Source organism: Entelurus aequoreus, linkage group LG15, assembly GCF_033978785.1.
Source record: "Entelurus aequoreus isolate RoL-2023_Sb linkage group LG15, RoL_Eaeq_v1.1, whole genome shotgun sequence".
Classification (NCBI taxonomy): domain Eukaryota; kingdom Metazoa; phylum Chordata; class Actinopteri; order Syngnathiformes; family Syngnathidae; genus Entelurus; species Entelurus aequoreus.
The window spans coordinates 4,271,354-4,294,611 of NC_084745.1; the positions used below are offsets into that span (position 1 = coordinate 4,271,354).

The following is a 23,258-nucleotide window of genomic DNA, read 5'->3' on the forward strand; positions in this document are numbered from 1 at the left end:
GCCTTTAATTGAGAGGTTAATTATGTGTGTGATGATTGCGGCAATAAATACTGCTATAATAAGTTATACGTTTCTCAGCCCTTAAAAATAGAATTAGAACTTTACTTTAAAACGCTTTCTACCTCTAACAAGCAAAAAGCTGTGAAAACTATGATGCTGTGCTCCAAATGTGGATTATTTACGGAACTTGCGTGAGCCTATGGCTTTACACTTTGTTACACTTATATATTTTGCATTGTATTTTAGTTACTTTATTGAGTTACAACCCCCTGCCGCTGTTTTGTACTGGTTCTGTACTTGTTTTGTTCATTATTATTTCTAAAAAAAAGAAATAATAATAAAAAATATATAAAGAATAAAAATTTTTAAAAAACACTGCGAGGAATATTTGGTATCTTTGTGACGGTAATCCCTTCAAATTGGAGGACTTTTCATCATCCAACATCTAGTTCATATACTGCAGGGGTCACCAACCTTTTTGAAAGCAAGAGCTACTTCTTGGGTAGTGATTAATGCGAAGGGCTACCAGTTTGATACACACTTAAATAAATTGCCAGAAATAGCCAATTTGCTCAATTTACCTTTAACTCTATGTTATTATTAATAATTAATGATATTTACACTTAATTGAACGGTTTAAAAGAGGAGAAAACACGAAAAAAATGACAATTAAATTTTGAAACATAGTTTATCTTCAATTTCAACTCTTTAAAATTAAAAATTCAACCGAGAAAAAGAAGAGAAAAACTAGCTAATTCGAATCTTTTTGAAAAAATGTAAAAAATAATTTATGGAACATCATTAGTAATTTTTCCTGATTAAGATTAATTTTAGAATTTTGATGACATGTTTTAAATAGGTTAAAATCCAATCTGCACTTCGTTAGAATATATAACAAATTGGACCAAGCTATATTTCTAACAAAGACAAATCATTATTTCTTCTAGATTTCCAGAACAAAAATTTTAAAAGAAATTCAAAAGACTTTGAAATAAGATTTAAATTTGATTCTACAGATTTTCTAGATTTGCCAGAATAATTTTTTTTGAATTTTAATCATAATAAGTTTGAAGAAATATTTCACAAATATTATTCGTCGAAAAACCAGAAGCTAAAATGAAGAATTAAATCAAAATGTATTTATTATTCTTTGCAATAAAAAAAATAAATGTACTTGAACATTAATTTAAATTGTCAGGAAAGAACAGGAAGGAATTTAAAAGGTAAAAAGGTATATGTGTTTAAAAATCCTAAAATCATTTTTAAGGTTGTATTTTTTCTCTAAAATTGTCTTTCTGAAAGTTATAAGAAGCAAAGTAAAAAAAATAATGAATTTATTTAAACAAGTGAAGACCAAGTCTTTAAAATATTTTCTTGGATTTTCAAATTCTATTTGAGTTTTGTCTCTCTTAGAATTAAAAATGCCGGAAAAGCGAGACCAGCTTGCTAGTAAATAAATACAATTTAAAAAATAGAGGCAGCTCACTGGTAAGTGCTGCTATTTGAGCTATTTTTAGAACAGGCCAGCGGGCTACTCATCTGGTCCTTACGGGCTACCTGGTGCCCGCGTTGGTGACCCCTGATATACTGTATACCTCTGAGGAGATGCAGATCAGTGAGAGGTTCTTGGAATGTATTTTCTTCAAAACAAACTGACAAAGCGTGATAAAAAAGAATCATGTTAGGAGCAAAACAATACAACAAAAGGAGAATGACATGAAAAGTAAGAAAAGCACAGTGAATAGTAACATTGTTCAGTTATTAGGTTACATAACGACGTCCTTCTAATGACCATTTATTGTTTTCAGAGTGACACAACATGGCGGACGCTGCGTTGGTCCAGTCGCAAGCTTGTGGCCCTCCTTCAAGAGTTGTGGCTGCACGACACATTACTCCTCCTGCAGAAGCAAATGGCTTGGAAGAAGTGGCAATGGCAGGTAGAACAGGTCTCGCAGCATCCCTGGTGAGGCAGGCAGCTCTGGCCCAGCTGGGAGCAGGTGGGCCTGCCAGGGTTTGAGGACACCTTGGTAGGCAGGTAGTCCCTTGGAGGGTCTGGCATCCCTTTAGGGCTCTGGGGACAGATATAGAGAGGTTGTAAACAGGTTGTAAAGAGGGTAGAAGTAGAAATCAACCTCACAGAAGTCCGAGTTCTGCCGCCTACAAATGTCTTAAATAAGTTAGGGTTATTGAAATGTCCAATTTGTAAACAGGCTAAAACAAACAACTTCATACATGTCAACTTTGTGTTTTAGGTGACAAAAACTACTGGTATGGTCAACAAGATCCTCCCTCACCGCTCATTAGAGTCTTCAATAAAGGTTACAGTTATGTTAAATGTACATTTATCCTTTTAATTTGTCATTTTTGTACGTGTTCTGCCCCTGAAACGACCATGATTGTCTATAGAAAGTCTTTTGTGTTGACATCTTGGAATGCATTAAGTGGATTTTATTGTTTCCAACCAGAAAAATTGTTTCGGTTCCTTTACGATTCAGTTTTCAACGGACCCTTTGCAACAGAATAAGAAGAAAGACCGAGGTACGGCTGCATGTAACCACGGTGACAGTACATGAAGATAATAACAATAACAATACTTGCCATCATGTGAAGTCTCTGCTGTTCGTATTGTGCTCTCCTGGCAAACATGATCTTGTGTCGGTCTGTGGAGAGAACACTTCTTTAGAACACTTCTTTAGAACACTTCTTTAGAACACTTCATTAGAACACTTCTTTAGAACACTTCTTTAGAACACTTCATTAGAACACTTCATTAGAACACTTCTTTAGAACACTTCTTTAGAACACTTCATTAGAACACTTCTTTAGAACACTTCATTAGAACACTTCATTAGAACACTTCTTTAGAACACTTCATTAGAACACTTCTTTAGAACACTTCTTTAGAACACTTCATTAGAACACTTCTTTAGAACACTTCTTTAGAACACTTCATTAGAACACTTCATTAGAACACTTCTTTAGAACACTTCTTTAGAACACTTCATTAGAACACTTCTTTAGAACACTTCATTAGAACACTTCATTAGAACACTTCTTTAGAACACTTCATTAGAACACTTCTTTAGAACACTTCAACTTGATGTTCAAACTGCTGCTCCAAAGCTGTCAGGGTACATCAAAAGTAATGTGTATTATCTTGGTATAAACAGGACGGGTCAAAGAGCCAAATTTAAGTTCAGCAAATTAAGATAAAACAATTCAATGTTTTTAGATTCTGACAGAAAATTCTTGTCTTTTATTTATTTTTTAGGTGACTTCTTGAGATGGGCACTAGAGGGCCTCAAAGGGATTGTCAAAGCACTTCCCAGCTCACTGGACCCTGGGACTGTCCCTGGAACTGTGTTCTCCATACTTGTAAACTGTGTTCTCCATACTTGTAAACTGTGTTCTCCATACTTGTAAACTGTGTTCTCCATACTTGTAAACTGTGTTCTCCATACTTGTAAACTGTGTTCTCCATACTTGTAAACTGTGTTCTCCATACTTGTAAACTGTGTTCTCCATACTTGTAAACTGTGTTCTCCATACTTGTGAACTGTGTTCTCCATACTTGTAAACTGTGTTCTCCATACTTGTGAACTGTGTTCTCCATACTTGTAAACTGTGTTCTCCATACTTGTGAACTGTGTTCTCCATACTTGTAAACTGTGTTCTCCATACTTGTAAACTGTGTTCTCCATACTTGTAAACTGTGTTCTCCATACTTGTAAACTGTGTTCTCCATACTTATGAACTGTGTTCTCCATACTTGTAAACTGTGTTCTCCATACTTGTAAACTGTGTTCTCCATACTTGTAAACTGTGTTCTCCATACTTGTGAACTGTGTTCTCCATACTTGTAAACTGTGTTCTCCATACTTGTAAACTGTGTTCTCCATACTTGTAAACTGTGTTCTCCATACTTGTAAACTGTGTTCTCCATACTTGTAAACTGTGTTCTCCATACTTGTAAACTGTGTTCTCCATACTGTGTTCTCCATACTTGTAAACTGTGTTCTCCATACTTGTAAACTGTGTTCTCCATACTTGTAAACTGTGTTCTCCATACTTGTGAACTGTGTTCTCCATACTTGTAAACTGTGTTCTCCATACTTGTAAACTGTGTTCTCCATACTTGTAAACTGTGTTCTCCATACTTGTAAACTGTGTTCTCCATACTTGTAAACTGTGTTCTCCATACTGTGTTCTCCATACTTGTAAACTGTGTTCTCCATACTTGTAAACTGTGTTCTCCATACTTGTAAACTGTGTTCTCCATACTTGTAAACTGTGTTCTCCATACTTGTAAACTGTGTTCTCCATACTTGTAAACTGTGTTCTCCATACTTGTAAACTGTGTTCTCCATACTTGTAAACTGTGTTTTCCATACTTGTAAACTGTGTTCTCCATACTTGTGAACTGTGTTCTCCATACTTGTGAACTGTGTTCTCCATACTTGTAAACTGTGTTCTCCATACTTGTAAACTGTGTTCTCCATACTTGTAAACTGTGTTCTCCATACTTGTAAACTGTGTTCTCCATACTTGTAAACTGTGTTCTCCATACTTGTAAACTGTGTTCTCCATACTTGTAAACTGTGTTCTCCATACTTATAAACTGTGTTCTCCATACTTGTAAACTGTGTTCTCCATACATGTAAACTAAAATGTGTCAAACAGGTCAAAGTGTGGCAAATAAAGTCTTTTTGTATTTTACCCATCATGCTTGGTGGTGTATTTAAATGAAAGTTCATACTTTCTGTTCATACAGAAAGTATGAACTTTCTGTGTTGGTTTTGAATGATTTGCACCATAGGTGGGAAAGGTTGTCTTAATATTGATGCTATGCACTTTGAGGAAGGTGTAATGTTCAATGTCAATGATAGCAGCACATTTGCAATGTTTAGAATTGAATATTCTTAAGAATATACAATATAGGAATATTAGTGAAGTCTGGCTTTTAGCGTTCTGGAAATATGGGCCCTAAAACAGTTTATTTGAATGTTCTACAGTATGTTCACAGGTAGTGTGCCTCTGATTGGCTCGCCAGTGTATGACCATGCATGTGACCCAGACCGCTCTGGCTGCAGTGCCCTCTGCTGGTTGTTCACATTCAAACTCGGTCACATGGTTTGTGGTAGGAATGTCGCATCGACACAAAAGCAAAAAAGACATCCACATATGCAAATTCAATACAAATACAAATACAAAATCAAGCATATTTATATTCAAATCTCAAAAATATATTTACAAATGCACGTTTATTCATACAAATTCTTGATTTATTTGTATGTCACATTTTTATATTTATACATTTTATTTGTATATATTTTCAAATCTCAAAAACATATTTACAAATACGCGTTTATTTATACACTTTTTGTTTTGCTTTTGTATATCACATTTGTATTTGTATATTTATTAATATATGCATATGTATGAATATCATATTGATATATGTATATAAGTTGATGTGAGACAATTCCACTTCCATAGTTTTAATTTATGCAAATTCAATTAATTTAATTAATGCAAACTGAAGTGTCTCTGATAATTTCTTGATAATTTTGTAAATCTTACATCTTTTATTTTCGTATAACAGGACAGACAGTAAACCTGCGTTCAGGTTTTTGCAACACATCTGCAAACAATCAGTCTGCATCGTAAAAAGGAACTCTTGTTATGCAACAGCTGCATTAGTTCACCCTCAGTCTTATCTTACATCTTACAGAAATCCACATGTATAATAATGTAAGGTTATTTTTATGATGTAATAAAAGTACTTCGTACATGTACATTTATCAAAAACATAAAAGTACTTGACATTAATTGAAAACACAAGGAAAACAGTTAATAATGCCAATGTTAGGACATAATACACCAATTACAATATCAAATATAAAAAATCCACCTTTACAAAGATAATAATTCTCATTTTGATTAAAAGTATTTCAACCATATGTTGATACTTCATACTGAGAGTTGTGTGTAATAGTGTAGCTACAGGAGCTAAAAACTATCAAGTAAATATAATAAAGCAAATGCCCCAAATAGTAAACAAATGTTCTTTTATCCTGGCAATGTTGCTTTGTGTTCTATTTATTTATTTTTTAATCTCCTGAAAAGAAAACAAACTGAAATATAACAATAGGTAGAATATTAATAATAATACCATTCATCTTAGTATTAGTTTTTTCTATCACTAATCAAAATGTTAGAGATACTTACAATACAATGAAAGATGGTTTGTTTTGTTATACTAATTATTAACCACCGTGCAGACATTATTAGTCTATAGTTATACTAATTATTAACCACCGTGCAGACATTATTAGTCTATAGTTATACTAATTATTAACCACCGTGCAGACATTATTAGTCTATAGTTATACTAATTATTAACCACCGTGCAGACATTATTAGTCTATAGTTATACTAATTATTAACCACCGTGCAGACATTATTAGTCTATAGTTATACTAATTATTAACCACCGTGCAGACATTATTAGTCTATAGTTATACTAATTATTAACCACCGTGCAGACATTATTAGTCTATAGTTATACTAATTATTAACCACCGTGCAGACATTATTAGTCTATAGTTATACTAATTATTAACCACCGTGCAGACATTATTAGTCTATAGTTATACTAATTATTAACCACCGTGCAGACATTATTAGTCTATAGTTATACTAATTATTAACCAGTGTGCAGACATTATAAGTTTATAGTTTATACGTCACGCATGTTTTCTTGCCAAGACAACTGAGGAAAAAACATGGGTCATGTCTCACCTGCTCTCTTGGATATTTTAGTCAAAACATGGGTCATGTCTCACCTGCTCTCCTGGATATTTTAGTCAAAACATGGGTAATGTCTCACCTGCTCTCTTGGATATTTTAGTCAAAACATGGGTCATGTCTCACCTGCTCTCCTGGATATTTTAGTCAAAACATGGGTCATGTCTCACCTGCTCTCCTGGATATTTTAGTCAAAACATGGGTCATGTCTCACCTGCTCTCTTGGATATTTTAGTCAAAACATGGGTAATGTCTCACCTGCTCTCCTGGATATTTTAGTCAAAACATGGGTCATGTCTCACCTGCTCTCTTGGATATTTTAGTCAAAACATGGGTCATGTCTCACCTGCTCTCCTGGATATTTTAGTCAAAACATGGGTAATGTCTCACCTGCTCTCTTGGATATTTTAGTCAAAACATGGGTCATGTCTCACCTGCTCTCCTGGATATTTTAGTCAAAACATGGGTCATGTCTCACCTGCTCTCCTGGATATTTTAGTCAAAACATGGGTAATGTCTCACCTGCTCTCCTGGATATTTTAGTCAAAACATGGGTAATGTCTCACCTGCTCTCCTGGATATTTTAGTCAAAACATGGGTAATGTCTCACCTGCTCTCCTGGATATTTTAGTCAAAACATGGGTCATGTCTCACCTGCTCTCCTGGATATTTTAGTCAAACTGATGCCATCGCTTTGAAGATCGTTCCTGGTGAGAAGTCCTCCGCTCACCAGATGAAGAAGACACAAGAACAGCACTGACAACTTCATCTTCATCCTGCAAACATCGACTTTCCTCTGGCATCACAAGGCTACACACACACACACACACACACACACACACACACACACACACACACACACACACACACACACACACACACACACACACACACACACACACACACACACACACACACACACACACACACACACACACACAGAGAGAGAGAGAGAACACGCCTCTTTCTGTCCTCCGCCTTGTTGAGTAAAAAAAAGCAGCACCTTGTGAGTGACGCTGAGTTCCAGGAGATGTTGGAGTTGTCTAGAATGTTCTCTGAGTGGAGCAGACTGAGAGGCGAAGATGTTGGAGTTGTCTAGAATGTTCTCTGAGTGGAGCAGCCTGAGAGGCGAAGATGTTGGAGTTGTCACTCGTAGTTCTCTCAGTGTGTCAAGTTGGACTTGTGGTATTTGATCGTAACTCCCACCACAACTTAGTACACGCTGTCTCCATGGCAACACGGTCCTGCCCATCAAAGTAGGCAGAAACTGATTCCTGTTGAAAACTGATTCTCAGAGCTTCCAATCCTGGGAATCATTTGACAGTTTTGTAAACAATTCCAATATTGTTTACAATTCCAATATTGTTTATAATTCCAATATTGTTTACAATTCCAATATTGTTTACAATTCCAATATTTTTTTATAATTCCAATATTGTTTACAACTCCAATATTTTTTATAATTACAATATTGTTTACAATTCCCATATTATTTATCATCCCAGTATTGTTTACAACTCCAATATTGTTTACAATTTCAAGATTGTTTATCATCCCAGTATTGTTTACAATTAGGGTTAGGGGTTAGGGTTAGGGTTAGGGTTAGGTTAGGACATCGGTCCCTAACTAGAAATACAATAGGGCCCTCGGTCCCTAATAGGGTCCTCTGTCCCAAAGGGACATCGGTCCCTAACTAGAAATACAATAGGGTCCTCTGTCCCTAACTAGAAATACAATAGGGTCCTCTGTCCCAAAGGGACATCGGTCCCTAACTAGAAATACAATAGGGTCCTCTGTCCCAAAGGGACATCGGTCCCTAACTAGAAACACAATAGGGTCCTCTGTCCCAAAGGGACATCGGTCCCTAACTAGAAATACAATAGGGTCCTCTGTCCCAAAGGGACATCGGTCCCTAACTAGAAATACAATAGGGTCCTCTGTCCCAAAGGGACATCGGTCCCTAACTAGAAACACAATAGGGTCCTCTGTCCCAAAGGGACATCGGTCCCTAACTAGAAATACAATAGGGTCCTCGGTCCCTAACTAGAAATACAATAGGGTCCTCTGTCCCAAAGGGACATCGGTCCCTAACTAAAAATACAATAGGGTCCTCTGTCCCAAAGGGACATCGGTCTCTAACTAGAAATACAATAGGGTCCTCTGTCCCAAAGGGACATCAGTCCCTAACTAGAAACACAATAGGGTCCTCTGTCCCAAAGGGACATCGGTCCCTAACTAGAAATACAATAGGGTCCTCGGTCCCTAACTAAAAATACAATAGGGTCCTCTGTCCCTAACTAGAAATACAATAGGGTCCTCTGTCCCAAAGGGACATCGGTCCCTAACTAGAAATACAATAGGGTCCTCTGTCCCAAAGGGACATGGGTCCCTAACTAGAAATACAATAGGGTCCTCTGTCCCAAAGGGACATCAGTCCCTAACTAGAAACACAATAGGGTCCTCTGTCCCAAAGGGACATCGGTCCCTAACTAGAAATACAATAGGGTCCTCGGTCCCTAACTAAAAATACAATAGGGTCCTCTGTCCCTAACTAGAAATACAATAGGGTCCTCTGTCCCAAAGGGACATCGGTCCCTAACTAGAAACACAATAGGGTCCTCGGTCCCTAACTAGAAATACAATAGGGTCCTCTGTCCCAAAGGGACATCGGTCCCTAACTAGAAATACAATAGGGTCCTCTGTCCCAAAGGGATATCGGTCCCTAAGAGTAGGGTCCTCAGTCCCAAAGGGACATGGGTCCCTAATGATTGTGATGACAGTCCCAGGAGGATATTTGTGAACAGTGAACAAGAACTCACAGATGAGTCACTTGACACATGAAAATATGAAAGTGGAGTCATTTTTCTTCTTAAAGAAGTTAAAAACCATCTTGGACGTCAGGAGGCACAAGGAAGGTTCTGGAATGTTTGACATGTGACCACTTGGAATGTAGTTCACCATGCGGCTGCAACGTCAGCATGTCATCCGCAGGTGAAACCATCCACTGGAACACCTCATGTAACACCATCCATCCATCCATCCATCCACCAACCAAAGTGGGGTCGCGGGGGCTGCAGCCTAAGCAGAGAAGCCCAGACTCCCCTCTCCCCAGATACTTGGTCCAGCTCCTCCCAGGCCAGCCGGGAGACATGGTCTTCCCATCGTGTCCTGGGTCTTCCCCGTGGCCACCTGCCGGTCAGACGTGTTACGGTACAGAGGAAGAAGACAGCAGGGACGTCGTTTAACTCTATATTTATTATTGAACAATATTACTAAACAAGGGAAGGAAGTGTGACTAATCCAAAATGTGTATGGGTGTGACTATGTGTAGTGAGTATCTGCAGTGTGTTACCGGAAGTGTTGAGCGAGGTGCGGAAGTCCACGAGGGGGCAAGGCATGCTCGGAGGTCTCTGGGCAGGCGTGAGGCGTCAAAGTCCGTGTCCAGGCGGGAGGTGGAGATCCAAGAGGGGCAGCCAGGGAACCAGAGGGGGACACGAGACACACAGCTCGTAACGCGGGAACGGAGGAATGCTGCTGGAAGACAACAGGGGGACACGAGACCAATGAACAGGGAGGGGGAGAATCACAGAGAGAGAGAGAGAGAGAGTGCATAGAGCTAGGGTTTGTCGGCTTACTTTACGGGGAGAGGTCGCTACGTTCTGGCCCGGAATGCAGGTTTGCACTGGCTTAAGACGGCGAGGAAGCTAATCAGCGACAGGTGTGTAGAGTACATACATACATATACTGTACATACGTACATACATACATACTGTACGTACATACATACTGTACATACCTACATACATACATGCACACATACTGTACATACATATACTGTACATACGTACATACATACTGTAAATACATACATACTTACATACACATACTTTACATACATACACATACTTTACATACATACATACATATACTGTACATATGTACATGCATACTGTACATACATACATACTTACATACACATACTTTACATACATACATACATACATATACTGTATATATGTACATACATACATACACATACTTTACATACATACATACATACATATACTGTACATATGTACATACATACACATACTTTACATACATACTGTACATACATACATACTTACATACACATACTTGACATACATACTGTACATACATACATATACTGTACATATGTACATACATACATACTTACATACACATACTTTACATACATACATACCTACATATATTGTACATATGTACATACATACATACATACACATACTTTACATACATACATACTGTACATACATACATACTTACATACACATACTTTACATACATACATACATACATATACTGTACATATGTACATACATACATACACATACTTTACATACATACATATACTGTACATATGTACATACATACACATACTTTACATACATACTGTACATACATACATACATACACATACTTTAGATGTATACATACATACATATACTGTACATATGTACATACATACATACATACACATAATTTACATACATACTGTACATACATACATACATACACATACTTTAGATACATACATACCTACATATACTGTACATATGTACATACATACATACATATATACACATACTTTACATACATACATACATACTGTACATACATACATACATACACATACTTTACATACATACATACATATACTGTACATATGTACATACATACATACACATACTTTACATACATACATACATACATATACTGTACATATGTACATACATACATACACATACTTTACATACATACACATACTTTAGATACATACATACATACATATACTGTACATATGTACATACATACATACACATACTTTAGATACATACATACATACATACATATACTGTACATATGTACATACATACATACATACACATACTTTACATACATACATTCATACACATACTTTAGATACATACATACCTACATATACTGTACATATGTACATACATACATACACATACTTTACATACATACATACATACATACATACATACACATACTTTACATACATACATACATATACTGTACATATGTACATACATACATACACATACTTTACATACATACATACATACATACATATACTGTACATATGTACATACATACATACATACATACACATACTTTACATACATACTGTACATACATACATACATACACATACTTTAGATACATACATATACTGTACATATGTACATACATACATACACATACTTTAGATACATACATACATACATACATATACTGTACATATGTACATACATACATACATACACATACTTTACATACATACTGTACATACATACATACATACACATACTTTAGATACATACATACATACATATACTATACATATGTACATACATACATACATACACATACTTTAGATACATACATACATACATACATATACATATGTACATACATACACTAGCGTTCAAAAGTTTGGTGTCACATGTAAATGTCCTTATTTTGGAAGGAAAAGCACTGTACTTTTCAATGAAGATAACTTTAAACTAGTCTTAACTTGAAAGAAATACACTCTATACATTGCTAATGTGGTAAATGACTATTCTAGCTGCAAATGTCTGCTTTTTGGTGCAATATCTACATAGGTGTATAGAGGCCCATTTCCAGCAACTATCACTCCAGTGTTCTAATGGTACAATGTGTTTGCTCATTGGCTCAGAAGGCTAATTGATGATTAGAAAACCCTTGTGCAATCATGTTCACACATCTGAAAACACTTTAGCTCGTTACAGAAGCTACAAAACTGACCTTCCTTTGAGCAGATTGACTTTCTGGAGCATCACATTTGTGGGGTCAATTAAACGCTCAAAATGGCCAGAAAAAGAGAACTTTCATCTGAAACTCCACAGTCTATTCTTGTTCTTAGAAATGAAGGCTATTCCACTAAATTGTTTGGGTGACCCCAATCCGGACTGTTCTAGGGTGAAAGTGTAAAAGGCAGCATGTGTGATGGTATGGGGGTGTATTAGTGTGTGATGGTATGGGGGTGTATTAGTGTGTGATGGTATGGGGGTGTATTAGTGTGTGATGGTATGGGGGTGTATTAGTGTGTGATGGTATGGGGGTGTATTAGTGTGTGATGTATGGGGGTGTATTAGTGTGTGATGGTATGGGGGTGTATTAGTGTGTGATGGTATGGGGGTGTATTAGTGTGTGATGGTATGGGGGTGTATTAGTGTGTGATGGTATGGGGGTGTATTAGTGTGTGATGGTATGGGGGTGTATTAGTGTGTGATGGTATGGGGGTGTATTAGTGTGTGATGGTATGGGGGTGTATTAGTGTGTGATGGTATGGGGGTGTATTAGTGTGTGATGGTATGGGGGTGTATTAGTGTGTGATGGTATGGGGGTGTATTAGTGTGTGATGTATGGGGGTGTATTAGTGTGTGATGGTATGGGGGTGTATTAGTGTGTGATGGTATGGGGGTGTATTAGTGTGTGATGGTATGGGGGTGTATTAGTGTGTGATGGTATGGGGGTGTATTAGTGTGTGATGGTATGGGGGTGTATTAGTGTGTGATGGTATGGGGGTGTATTAGTGTGTGATGGTATGGGGGTGTATTAGTGTGTGATGTATGGGGGTGTATTAGTGTGTGATGGTATGGGGGTGTATTAGTGTGTGATGGTATGGGGGTGTATTAGTGTGTGATGGTATGGGGGTGTATTAGTGTGTGATGGTATGGGGGTGTATTAGTGTGTGATGTATGGGGGTGTATTAGTGTGTGATGGTATGGGGGTGTATTAGTGTGTGATGTATGGGGGTGTATTAGTGTGTGATGGTATGGGGGTGTATTAGTGTGTGATGGTATGGGGGTGTATTAGTGTGTGATGGTATGGGGGTGTATTAGTGTGTGATGGTATGGGGGTGTATTAGTGTGTGATGGTATGGGGGTGTATTAGTGTGTGATGTATGGGGGTGTATTAGTGTGTGATGGTATGGGGGTGTATTAGTGTGTGATGGTATGGGGGTGTATTAGTGTGTGATGGTATGGGGGTGTATTAGTGTGTGATGGTATGGGGGTGTATTAGTGTGTGATGGTATGGGGGTGTATTAGTGTGTGATGGTATGGGGGTGTATTAGTGTGTGATGTATGGGGGTGTATTAGTGTGTGATGGTATGGGGGTGTATTAGTGTGTGATGTATGGGGGTGTATTAGTGTGTGATGGTATGGGGGTGTATTAGTGTGTGATGGTATGGGGGTGTATTAGTGTGTGATGGTATGGGGGTGTATTAGTGTGTGATGGTATGGGGGTGTATTAGTGTGTGATGGTATGGGGGTGTATTAGTGGTCAAGACATGGGTAACTTACACATCTGTGAAGGCACCATTAATGCTGAAAGGTACATACAGCTTTTGGAGCAACATATGTTGTTTTCATGGACGCCCCTGCTTATTTCAGCAAGACAATGCCAAGCCAGGTGTTCCAACAGCGTGGCTTCATAGTAAAAGAGTGTGGGTACTAGACTGGCCTGCCTGTAGTCCAGGCATTGAAAATGTGTGGCAGCTAAAATATGAGAAGGGAGACTGTTGAACAACTTAAGCTGTACATCAAGCAAGAATGGGAAAGAATTCCACTTCAAAAATGTGTCTCCTCACTTCCCAAACCTTTACTGAGTGTTGTTCAAAGGAAAGGCCATGTAACACACTGGTCAAAATGCCTTTTTTGCAATGTGTTGCTGCCATTAAATTCTAACTTCATGATTATTTGCAAAGTTTCTCAGTGTGAACATGAAATATCTTGTCTTTGCAGTCTATTCAATGGAATATAAGTGGAAAAAGATTTGTTGTATTCTCTTTTTATTTAGCATTTACACAACCTGACAACTTCACTGCTTTGGTGTATTTAGAAGATATCCGCTGAGGTAACTCCGGACAAATATGTCACGAGTTACTCAAATTTGGAGAAGGTATGAAGGAAGGCAAGATTGTTTTCTAAACATCTCCACCATCGTTTGACTTCACATTTCCAGGACTCGTGTGGATCCTAAATACACCAAAACAGGCACCAATGGGTAAGAAAAGTGGTATTTTATTTGGATTGCTAATACTTTGCACTGAACAGGAAGTGTGCGTTTAGTCCAGATCCGTGGTCCGGATCACGTTTTGTTTAGTTATGCTGTTAGTTTTGGACTTCCTTACTTCCTGGTTTCACTTCCTTGTTTTGTTTTGTTTCCATGGTTACTCATTAGTTTTCACCTGTTTTCACCAATCATGTCACTGTTATTTAAGTCTATCTTTGTTCATCACTCGTTCTGCCTGCATTGTCTTTATGTCGCACTGGTTCATGTCTCTTGCTGACCAAGTAAGTCCTAGTCCAGGTCCTAGCTTCAAGTAAGTCATAGTCCAGGTCCTAGCTTCAAGTAAGTCCTAGTCCAGGTCCTAGCTTCAAGTAAGTCATAGTCCAGGTCCTAGCTTCAAGTAAGTCCTAGTCCAGGTCCTAGCTTCAAGTAAGTCCTAGTCCGGGTCCTAGCTTCAAGTAAGTCCTAGTCCAGGTCCTAGCTTCAAGTAAGTCATAGTCCAGGTCCTAGCTTCAAGTAAGTCATAGTCCAGGTCCTAGCTTCAAGTAAGTCATAGTCCAGGTCATAGCTTCAAGTAAGTCCTAGTCCAGGTCATAGCTTCAAGTAAGTCATAGTCCAGGTCCTAGCTTCAAGTAAGTCCTAGTCCAGGTCCTAGCTTCAAGTAAGTCCTAGTCCAGGTCCTAGCTGCAAGTAAGTCATAGTCCAGGTCCTAGCTTCAAGTAAGTCATAGTCCAGGTCCTAGCTTCAAGTAAGTCCTAGTCCAGGTCCTAGCTTCAAGTAAGTCCTAGTCCAGGTCATAGCTTCAAGTAAGTCATAGTCCAGGTCCTAGCTTCAAGTAAGTCCTAGTCCAGGTCCTAGCTTCAAGTAAGTCATAGTCCAGGTCCTAGCTTCAAGTAAGTCCTAGTCCAGGTCCTAGCTTCAAGTAAGTCCTAGTCCGGGTCCTAGCTTCAAGTAAGTCCTAGTCCAGGTCCTAGCTTCAAGTAAGTCATAGTCCAGGTCCTAGCTTCAAGTAAGTCATAGTCCAGGTCCTAGCTTCAAGTAAGTCATAGTCCAGGTCATAGCTTCAAGTAAGTCCTAGTCCAGGTCATAGCTTCAAGTAAGTCATAGTCCAGGTCCTAGCTTCAAGTAAGTCCTAGTCCAGGTCCTAGCTTCAAGTAAGTCATAGTCCAGGTCCTAGCTGCAAGTAAGTCATAGTCCAGGTCCTAGCTTCAAGTAAGTCATAGTCCAGGTCCTAGCTTCAAGTAAGTCCTAGTCCAGGTCCTAGCTTCAAGTAAGTCCTAGTCCAGGTCATAGCTTCAAGTAAGTCCTAGTCCAGGTCCTAGCTTCAAGTAAGTCCTAGTCCAGGTCCTAGCTTCAAGTAAGTCCTAGTCCAGGTCCTAGCTTCAAGTAAGTCCTAGTCCAGGTCCTAGCTTCAAGTAAGTCCTAGTCCAGGTCCTAGCTTCAAGTAAGTCCTAGTCCAGGTCCTAGCTTCAAGTAAGTCATAGTCCAGGTCCTAGCTTCAAGTAAGTCCTAGTCCAGGTCCTAGCTTCAAGTAAGTCATAGTCCAGGTCCTAGCTTCAAGTAAGTCCTAGTCCAGGTCCTAGCTTCAAGTAAGTCATAGTCCAGGTCCTAGCTTCAAGTAAGTCCTAGTCCAGGTCCTAGCTTCAAGTAAGTCCTAGTCCAGGTCCTAGCTTCAAGTAAGTCCTAGTCCAGGTCCTAGCTTCAAGTAAGTCATAGTCCAGGTCCTAGCTTCAAGTAAGTCATAGTCCAGGTCCTAGCTGCAAGTAAGTCATAGTCCAGGTCATAGCTTCAAGTAAGTCATAGTCCAGGTCCTAGCTTCAAGTAAGTCCTAGTCCAGGTCCTAGCTTCAAGTAAGTCATAGTCCAGGTCCTAGCTTCAAGTAAGTCCTAGTCCAGGTCCTAGCTTCAAGTAAGTCCTAGTCCAGGTCCTAGCTTCAAGTAAGTCCTAGTCCAGGTCCTAGCTTCAAGTAAGTCATAGTCCAGGTCCTAGCTTCAAGTAAGTCATAGTCCAGGTCCTAGCTTCAAGTAAGTCATAGTCCAGGTCCTAGCTTCAAGTAAGTCCTAGTCCGGGTCCTAGCTTCAAGTAAGTCCTAGTCCAGGTCCTAGCTTCAAGTAAGTCCTAGTCCAGGTCCTAGCTTCAAGTAAGTCATAGTCCAGGTCCTAGCTTCAAGTAAGTCCTAGTCCAGGTCCTAGCTTCAAGTAAGTCCTAGTCCAGGTCCTAGCTTCAAGTAAGTCCTAGTCCAGGTCCTAGCTTCAAGTAAGTCATAGTCCAGGTCCTAGCTTCAAGTAAGTCATAGTCCAGGTCCTAGCTTCAAGTAAGTCATAGTCCAGGTCCTAGCTTCAAGTAAGTCCTAGTCCGGGTCCTAGCTTCAAGTAAGTCCTAGTCCAGGTCCTAGCTTCAAGTAAGTCCTAGTCCGGGTCCTAGCTTCAAGTAAGTCCTAGTCCAGGTCCTAGCTTCTGCTAACTAGCAGCTTCTTTTGTGTTGTAGGCACGCTTGCCTTTTTGCTTTATTGTTTGTGTTTGTGATAGTTTGAGTGATTTATGTTGAATAAATCCGAGCTCACCTTCACGCTGTCGTCCGGAGTCGTTGTTGCATCGGAAGAACAACCCCGCAGCAGCTGTAGACCCCCCCCACACCCCCACACCCCCCCACCCCCCCCCCCCCACGTGACAGCGTTTAGTCCAGATCAGCTTCCAGTGCCCTCTCAGTCCGAGGGAAAGTCCTTCCAAACATGTCCTGATGTGCCTGCAGACTTCCACAAGCTCCTTCATCAACAACAACTTGACTTGTCAGCCCAGACATGAAAGACGTGACATTGATGTGTCGATTGGCGATCCTTGGACTGTCGATAGCTACAATTTGAGGCTTTAATTGGCTGACTGTCACATTCCGAGCACTTTGTGCTTCTCACTTTGTGATTGATGCTCTTGTGGGCTTTCATGTCCGCTGCAGTCTTTGCAGGCCTTCAAGCAGCTTTGTTTGGGTGTTGCATCCAACTATTAGACCTTCACATGCAACACCCATTAATGTCCCGTCCATCTGACCTCTGACCTCTGTTGGCTTCAGTCCAGCTGGGTTCTCACAAGAAGTGAAGGATGATGGAGACACTTTGAAGTTGAGAGGACCAAACATCAAAGAGTGAAGAAACATTCCATTGCAGCGCCCGCAGCAGGGTTCTTGATTTATGTGACTTTGGCTTTTTCTTTGGCTTTAGGGTTGGCACACTGCTTCAGCCAGAAGCTGACAACAAAACACAAATTGGAGGGGAATGACTTCCTTGAGGAGACCACTCGAGTCACACCGATGACATCAGCAAACCACACCCACACCCACACCCACACCCACACCCACACCCACACCCGCTGTCTGCCATCTGCCCTGAACCCTGACAACAGCGATTCATCCGTGAAGAGAACACCTCTCCAATGTGCCAGACGCCATCACATTTGCCCACTCAAGTTGCAAACAACATGTTCAGCACAGGTGCAGCGTAGTGGTGTCAACATGTTCAGCACAGGTGCAGCGTAGTGCTGTCAACATGTTCAGCACAGGTGGAGCGTAGTGGTGTCAACATGTTCAGCACAGGTGCAGCGTAGTGGTGTCAACATGTTCAGCACAGGTGCAGCGTAGTGGTGTCAGCATGTTCAGCACAGGTGCAGCGTAGGGGTGTCAGCATGTTCAGCACAGGTGCAGCGTAGTGGTGTCAGCATGTTCAGCACAGGTGCAGCGTAGTGGTGTCAACATGTTCAGCACAGGTGCAGCGTAGTGGTGTCAACATGTTCAGCACAGGTGCAGCGTAGTGGTGTCAGCATGTTCAGCACAGGTGCAGCGTAGTGGTGTCAACATGTTCAGCACAGGTGCAGCGTAGTGGTGTCAACATGTTCAGCACAGGTGCAGCGTAGTGCTGTCAACATGTTCAGCACAGGTGCAGCGTAGTGGTGTCAACATGTTCAGCACAGGTGCAGCGTAGTGGTGTCAACATGTTCAGCACAGGTGCAGCGTAGTGGTGTCAGCATGTTCAGCACAGGTGCAGCGTAGTGGTGTCAACATGTTCAGCACAGGTGCAGCGTAGTGGTGTCAGCATGTTCAGCACAGGTGCAGCGTAGTGGTGTCAGCATGTTCAGCACAGGTGCAGCGTAGTGGTGTCAACATGTTCAGCACAGGTGCAGCGTAGTGGTGTCAGCATGTTCAGCACAGGTGCAGCGTAGTGGTGTCAGCATGTTCAGCACAGGTGCAGCGTAGTGGTGTCAGCATGTTCAGCACAGGTGCAGCGTAGTGGTGTCAGCATGTTCAGCACAGGTGCAGCGTAGTGGTGTCAGCATGTTCAGCACAGGTGCAGCGTAGTGCTGTCAACATGTTCAGCACAGGTGCAGCGTAGTGGTGTCAGCATGTTCAGCACAGGTGCAGCGTAGTGCTGTCAACATGTTCAGCACAGGTGCAGCGTAGTGGTGTCAGCATGTTAGGATGTGAAAGTGCAGGTGACATGACGGCCAGACAACAACAACAACAACAACAACACATTTGCATTCCTGGAAATGTTGGCAGCCATTTCTTCTGCATGACTTCTTCTAGCAAAGTGATGTAGGACATACAACGCTACCTCACCTTTCGTACAGGTGCGTTACGCACGCTAGTGGTCACGGCGCCGCTATAGCCTAGTGGTTAGAGTGTCCGCCCTGAGATGGGTAGGTTGGAGTTCAAATCCCAGCCGAGTCAAACCAAAGACTGTAAAAATGGGACCCGTTTCCCTCCCTGCTTGGCACTCAGCATCAAGGGTTGGAGTTGGGGGTTAAATCACCAAAATGATTCCCGGGCGTGGCCACCGCTGCTGCTCACTGCTCTCCAAGGGGATGGGTCAAATGCAGAGGACAAATTTCCCCACATCTAGTGTGTGTTTGACAATCATTGGTACTTTAAAGGCCTACTGAAAGCCACTACTAGCGACCACGCAGTCTGATAGTTTATATATCAATGATGAAATCTTAACATTGCAACACATGCCAATACGGCCGGGTTAACTTATAAAGTGACATTTTAAAATTCCCGGGAAATATCCGGCTGAAACGTCGCGGTATGATGACGTATGCGCGTGACGAAGTCCGAGTAACGGAAGTTATGGTACCCCGTAGAATCCTATACAAAAAGCTCTGTTTTCATTTCATAATTCCACAGTATTCTGGACATCTTTTGCAATTTTTTTAATGAACAATGAAGGCTGCAAAGAAGACGGTTGTAGGTGGGATCGGTGTATTAGCAGCGGACTACAGCAACACAACCAGGAGGACTTTGTTGTAGCGCTAGCCGCGCTAGCCGCCGACCTCACCTTGACTTCCTACGTCTCCGGGCCGCCAAACGCATCGGGTGAAGTCCTTCGTCCTTCTGCCGATCGCTGGAACGCAGGTGAGCACGGGTGTTGATGAGCAAATGAGGGCTGGCTGGCGTAGGTGGAGAGCTAATGTTTTTAGCATAGCTCTGTGCAGTCCGGTTGCTAAGTTAGCTTCAATGGCGTCGTTAGCACAGCATTGTTAACCTTCGCCAGGCTGGAAAGCATTAACCGTGTATTTACATGTCCACGGTTTAATAGTATTGTTGATTTTCTATCTATCCTTCCAGTCAGGGGTTTATTTCTTTTGTTTCTATATGCAGTTAAAGCACGATGCTATCACGTTAGCTCGTAGCTAAAGCATTTCGCCGATGTATTGTCGTGGAGATAAAAGGCACTAAATGTCCATTTGGCGTTCTCGACTCTCATTTTCAAGAGGATATAGTATCCCAGGTGGTTTAAAATACAAATCTGTGATCCACAATAGAAAAAGGAGAGAGTGTGGAATCCAATGAGCCAGCTTGTACCTAAGTTACGCTCAGAGCGAAAAAAGATACGTCCATCACTGCCTCTCAAGTCCTTCACTGTAACGTTCCTCATCCACGAATCTTTCATCCTCGCTCAAATTAATGGGGTAATCGTCACTTTCTCGCTCCATTGTAAACAACGGGGAATTGTGAGGAATACTAGCTCCTGTGACGTCACGCTACTTCCGCTACAGGCAAGGCTTTTTTTTATCAGCGAGCAAAAGTTGTGAACTTTATCGTCGATTTTCTCTATTAAATCCTTTCAGCAAAAATATGGCAATATCACGAAATGATCAAGTATGACACATAGAATGGATCTGCTATCCCCGTTTAAATTTAAAAAAATCATTTCAGTAGGCCTTTAATCTTTAATCTTAATAAATAGTTGGTCTGCGTTAGCACTTGTAATAACATTCTCACTAATAGTCGTTCATATTCAAGTCACTAAATGTAAATGGAGTATTGTTGGCACTTTTTCAAGGTTTTTTTAATTGGATTTCATGGCTGCAATAGAGGACCTCTCGTTATTTACATTTATTTACAAGTTAGAATGCATAAATAAAAAAAAATCAGTCATTTCTTTTATAATGATTATGAACAATAGGCAAACCCCCCCCAGAAAGTGCAGTTCCCCTTTAAGAAAGAACTTGTCACTAAGTACAAATGTTGCATCCATCTTTACCAAGAAGAGTCTTGTAGGTGATGTTTAAATCTTCCTTTCATCATTTTCTGCATGTAGAACTATAATAAGTAAATAGGAAAAGGTAATAATTGGGGGTGACTGGAGGAGATTCTTTGACTTGAAGTGATTTCTTGCTTCGGTTTTTGCAGGATTTGGTCTCCATCTGACCTTTGAGCAAACGCCACCGAGGTATTGTTGTACGTGATTGTCACAACTTCATGCCTTTTGGTTTTGATGCGTGTGGAAGTCAATATAAGACACACACTACACTGCTAATTGTTTGTCGAAAGTAAGAATAAAGATGAGAAAAGAGCAAGATGAGATGTTTGAAATGAACAACCAGGACCTTCCTGCATTCTACAATTCTAACAAGTCAACTCAAGTTTGGACTCTTAACGGCAGTGACGTGCATGCACAACTAAAACAACTCAGCATCTACACACTTTGACAGAAGGACCTTCTGGTTTTGTCATCTACATACTTTGACAGAAGGACCTTCTGGTGTTGTCATCTACACACTTTGACAGAAGGACCTTCTGGTGTTGTCATCTACACACTTTGACAGAAGGACCTTCTAGTGTTGTCATCTACATACTTTGACAGAAGGACCTTCTGGTGTTGTCATCTACACACTTTGACAGAAGGACCTTCTGGTGTTGTCATCTACACACTTTGACAGAAGGACCTTCTAGTGTTGTCATCTACATACTTTGACAGAAGGACCTTCTAGTGTTGTCATCTACACACTTTGACAGAAGGACCTTCTGGTGTTGTCATCTACACACTTTGACAGAAGGACCTTCTTGGGATGATTCTATAAACTGACAGTAGTGTCATTTTTTAGGCAAGAAGCCAAAGTCAGTCTTTTCAAGATAAGGAGTTTAGGTCGTGTCTTGCGTTCAGTGATTCCAGATCTGTAAAAAGATCTCCGCAGTAGATAACATCTAATATCCTGTGAGCCGTATGGAAACCATAGAGGAATAAGTGGAACCGTCTGTGGCAGAACCGTTTTCATAAAACTACTTTGACAGCCTAGAAAGAAAAGTGCTATCAACAGCAGCACGTAGGAGAAAGGTGCTATCTGCATGAAGGGAGGAGCAGGACAGATCCAAAGGTGCTATCTGCATGAAGGGAGGAGCAGGACAGATCCAAAGGTGCTATCTGCATGAAGGGAGGAGCAGGACAGATCCAAAGGTGCTATCTGCATGAAGGGAGGAGCAGGACAGATCCAAAGGTGCTATCTGCATGAAGGGAGGAGCAGGACAGATCCAGGCAGGGAAAGGAAAGCTGCAGGCTGGAATAGAATGGGAACAGAAGACCTGTGGTGGTTTCAAGGCTCCGTCAGCTGGGTGACGTGGATGACGGGGGGAGAGGCGCTGGGTGGAGGTCCACACCAACAGGCAGAGGTTCTTGCCAAGTGGACCTCGCGTGTCTCGCTGCAGAGGAGAAGCAGAGGTGATCCATCAAGTCACTGCAAGTGTTGACAGTCACACCCAAAAAAGTGCTGACAAAATCCACAGATCTCCTTGGAGGAGGAGGAGGACGTACATGTGTTTCTTCTTGCCACAGCAGCTCTACTCAACTTTACTGGAAGCACATCACATGTTCCTCTCAGGAGAAGAACTGCACATTCTAAACTGTTGCTGCCATTTCCTCTAACACACATGATGGGAATAGATTACCGTAATTTCCAGACTATAAGCCGCTACTTTTTCCCCTCGTTCTGGTCCCTGCGGCTTATACAAGGGTGCGGCTTATATACGGCCTGTTCTTCTCCGACACCGACGAAGAGGATTTGGATGGTTTTAGTACG

At 40.7% G+C, this 23,258-nt stretch overlaps 2 protein-coding genes across 2 annotated transcripts in view; both read right to left on the bottom strand.

Annotated features, from left to right (window-relative positions):
* Positions 1 to 1,682: 1,682 nt before the first annotated feature.
* LOC133629698 (agouti-signaling protein-like) lies at positions 1,683 to 6,854 on the bottom strand. Its single transcript, XM_062020602.1, has 3 exons — positions 6,846 to 6,854; positions 2,599 to 2,660; positions 1,683 to 2,071 (listed from the first exon to the last, which is right to left on the bottom strand). The coding sequence occupies exons 2-3, from the start codon at positions 2,644 to 2,646 to the stop codon at positions 1,865 to 1,867; spliced, it is 255 nt and encodes an 84-aa protein (XP_061876586.1). The 5' UTR covers positions 2,647 to 2,660; positions 6,846 to 6,854; the 3' UTR covers positions 1,683 to 1,864.
* A 3,341-nt stretch (positions 6,855 to 10,195) lies between these two features.
* The window catches only part of LOC133629697 (sorting nexin-16-like), a 53,571-nt gene continuing 40,508 nt past the window's right edge, over positions 10,196 to 23,258 (bottom strand). Inside the window, exons 8-9 of the mRNA XM_062020601.1 lie at positions 22,765 to 22,881; positions 10,196 to 10,341 (exon numbers count right to left, since the gene is read on the bottom strand). Coding sequence (XP_061876585.1) covers positions 22,776 to 22,881 — 106 coding nt within the window. The 3' untranslated portion in view covers positions 10,196 to 10,341; positions 22,765 to 22,775. The remainder of the gene's footprint in view (positions 10,342 to 22,764; positions 22,882 to 23,258) is intronic.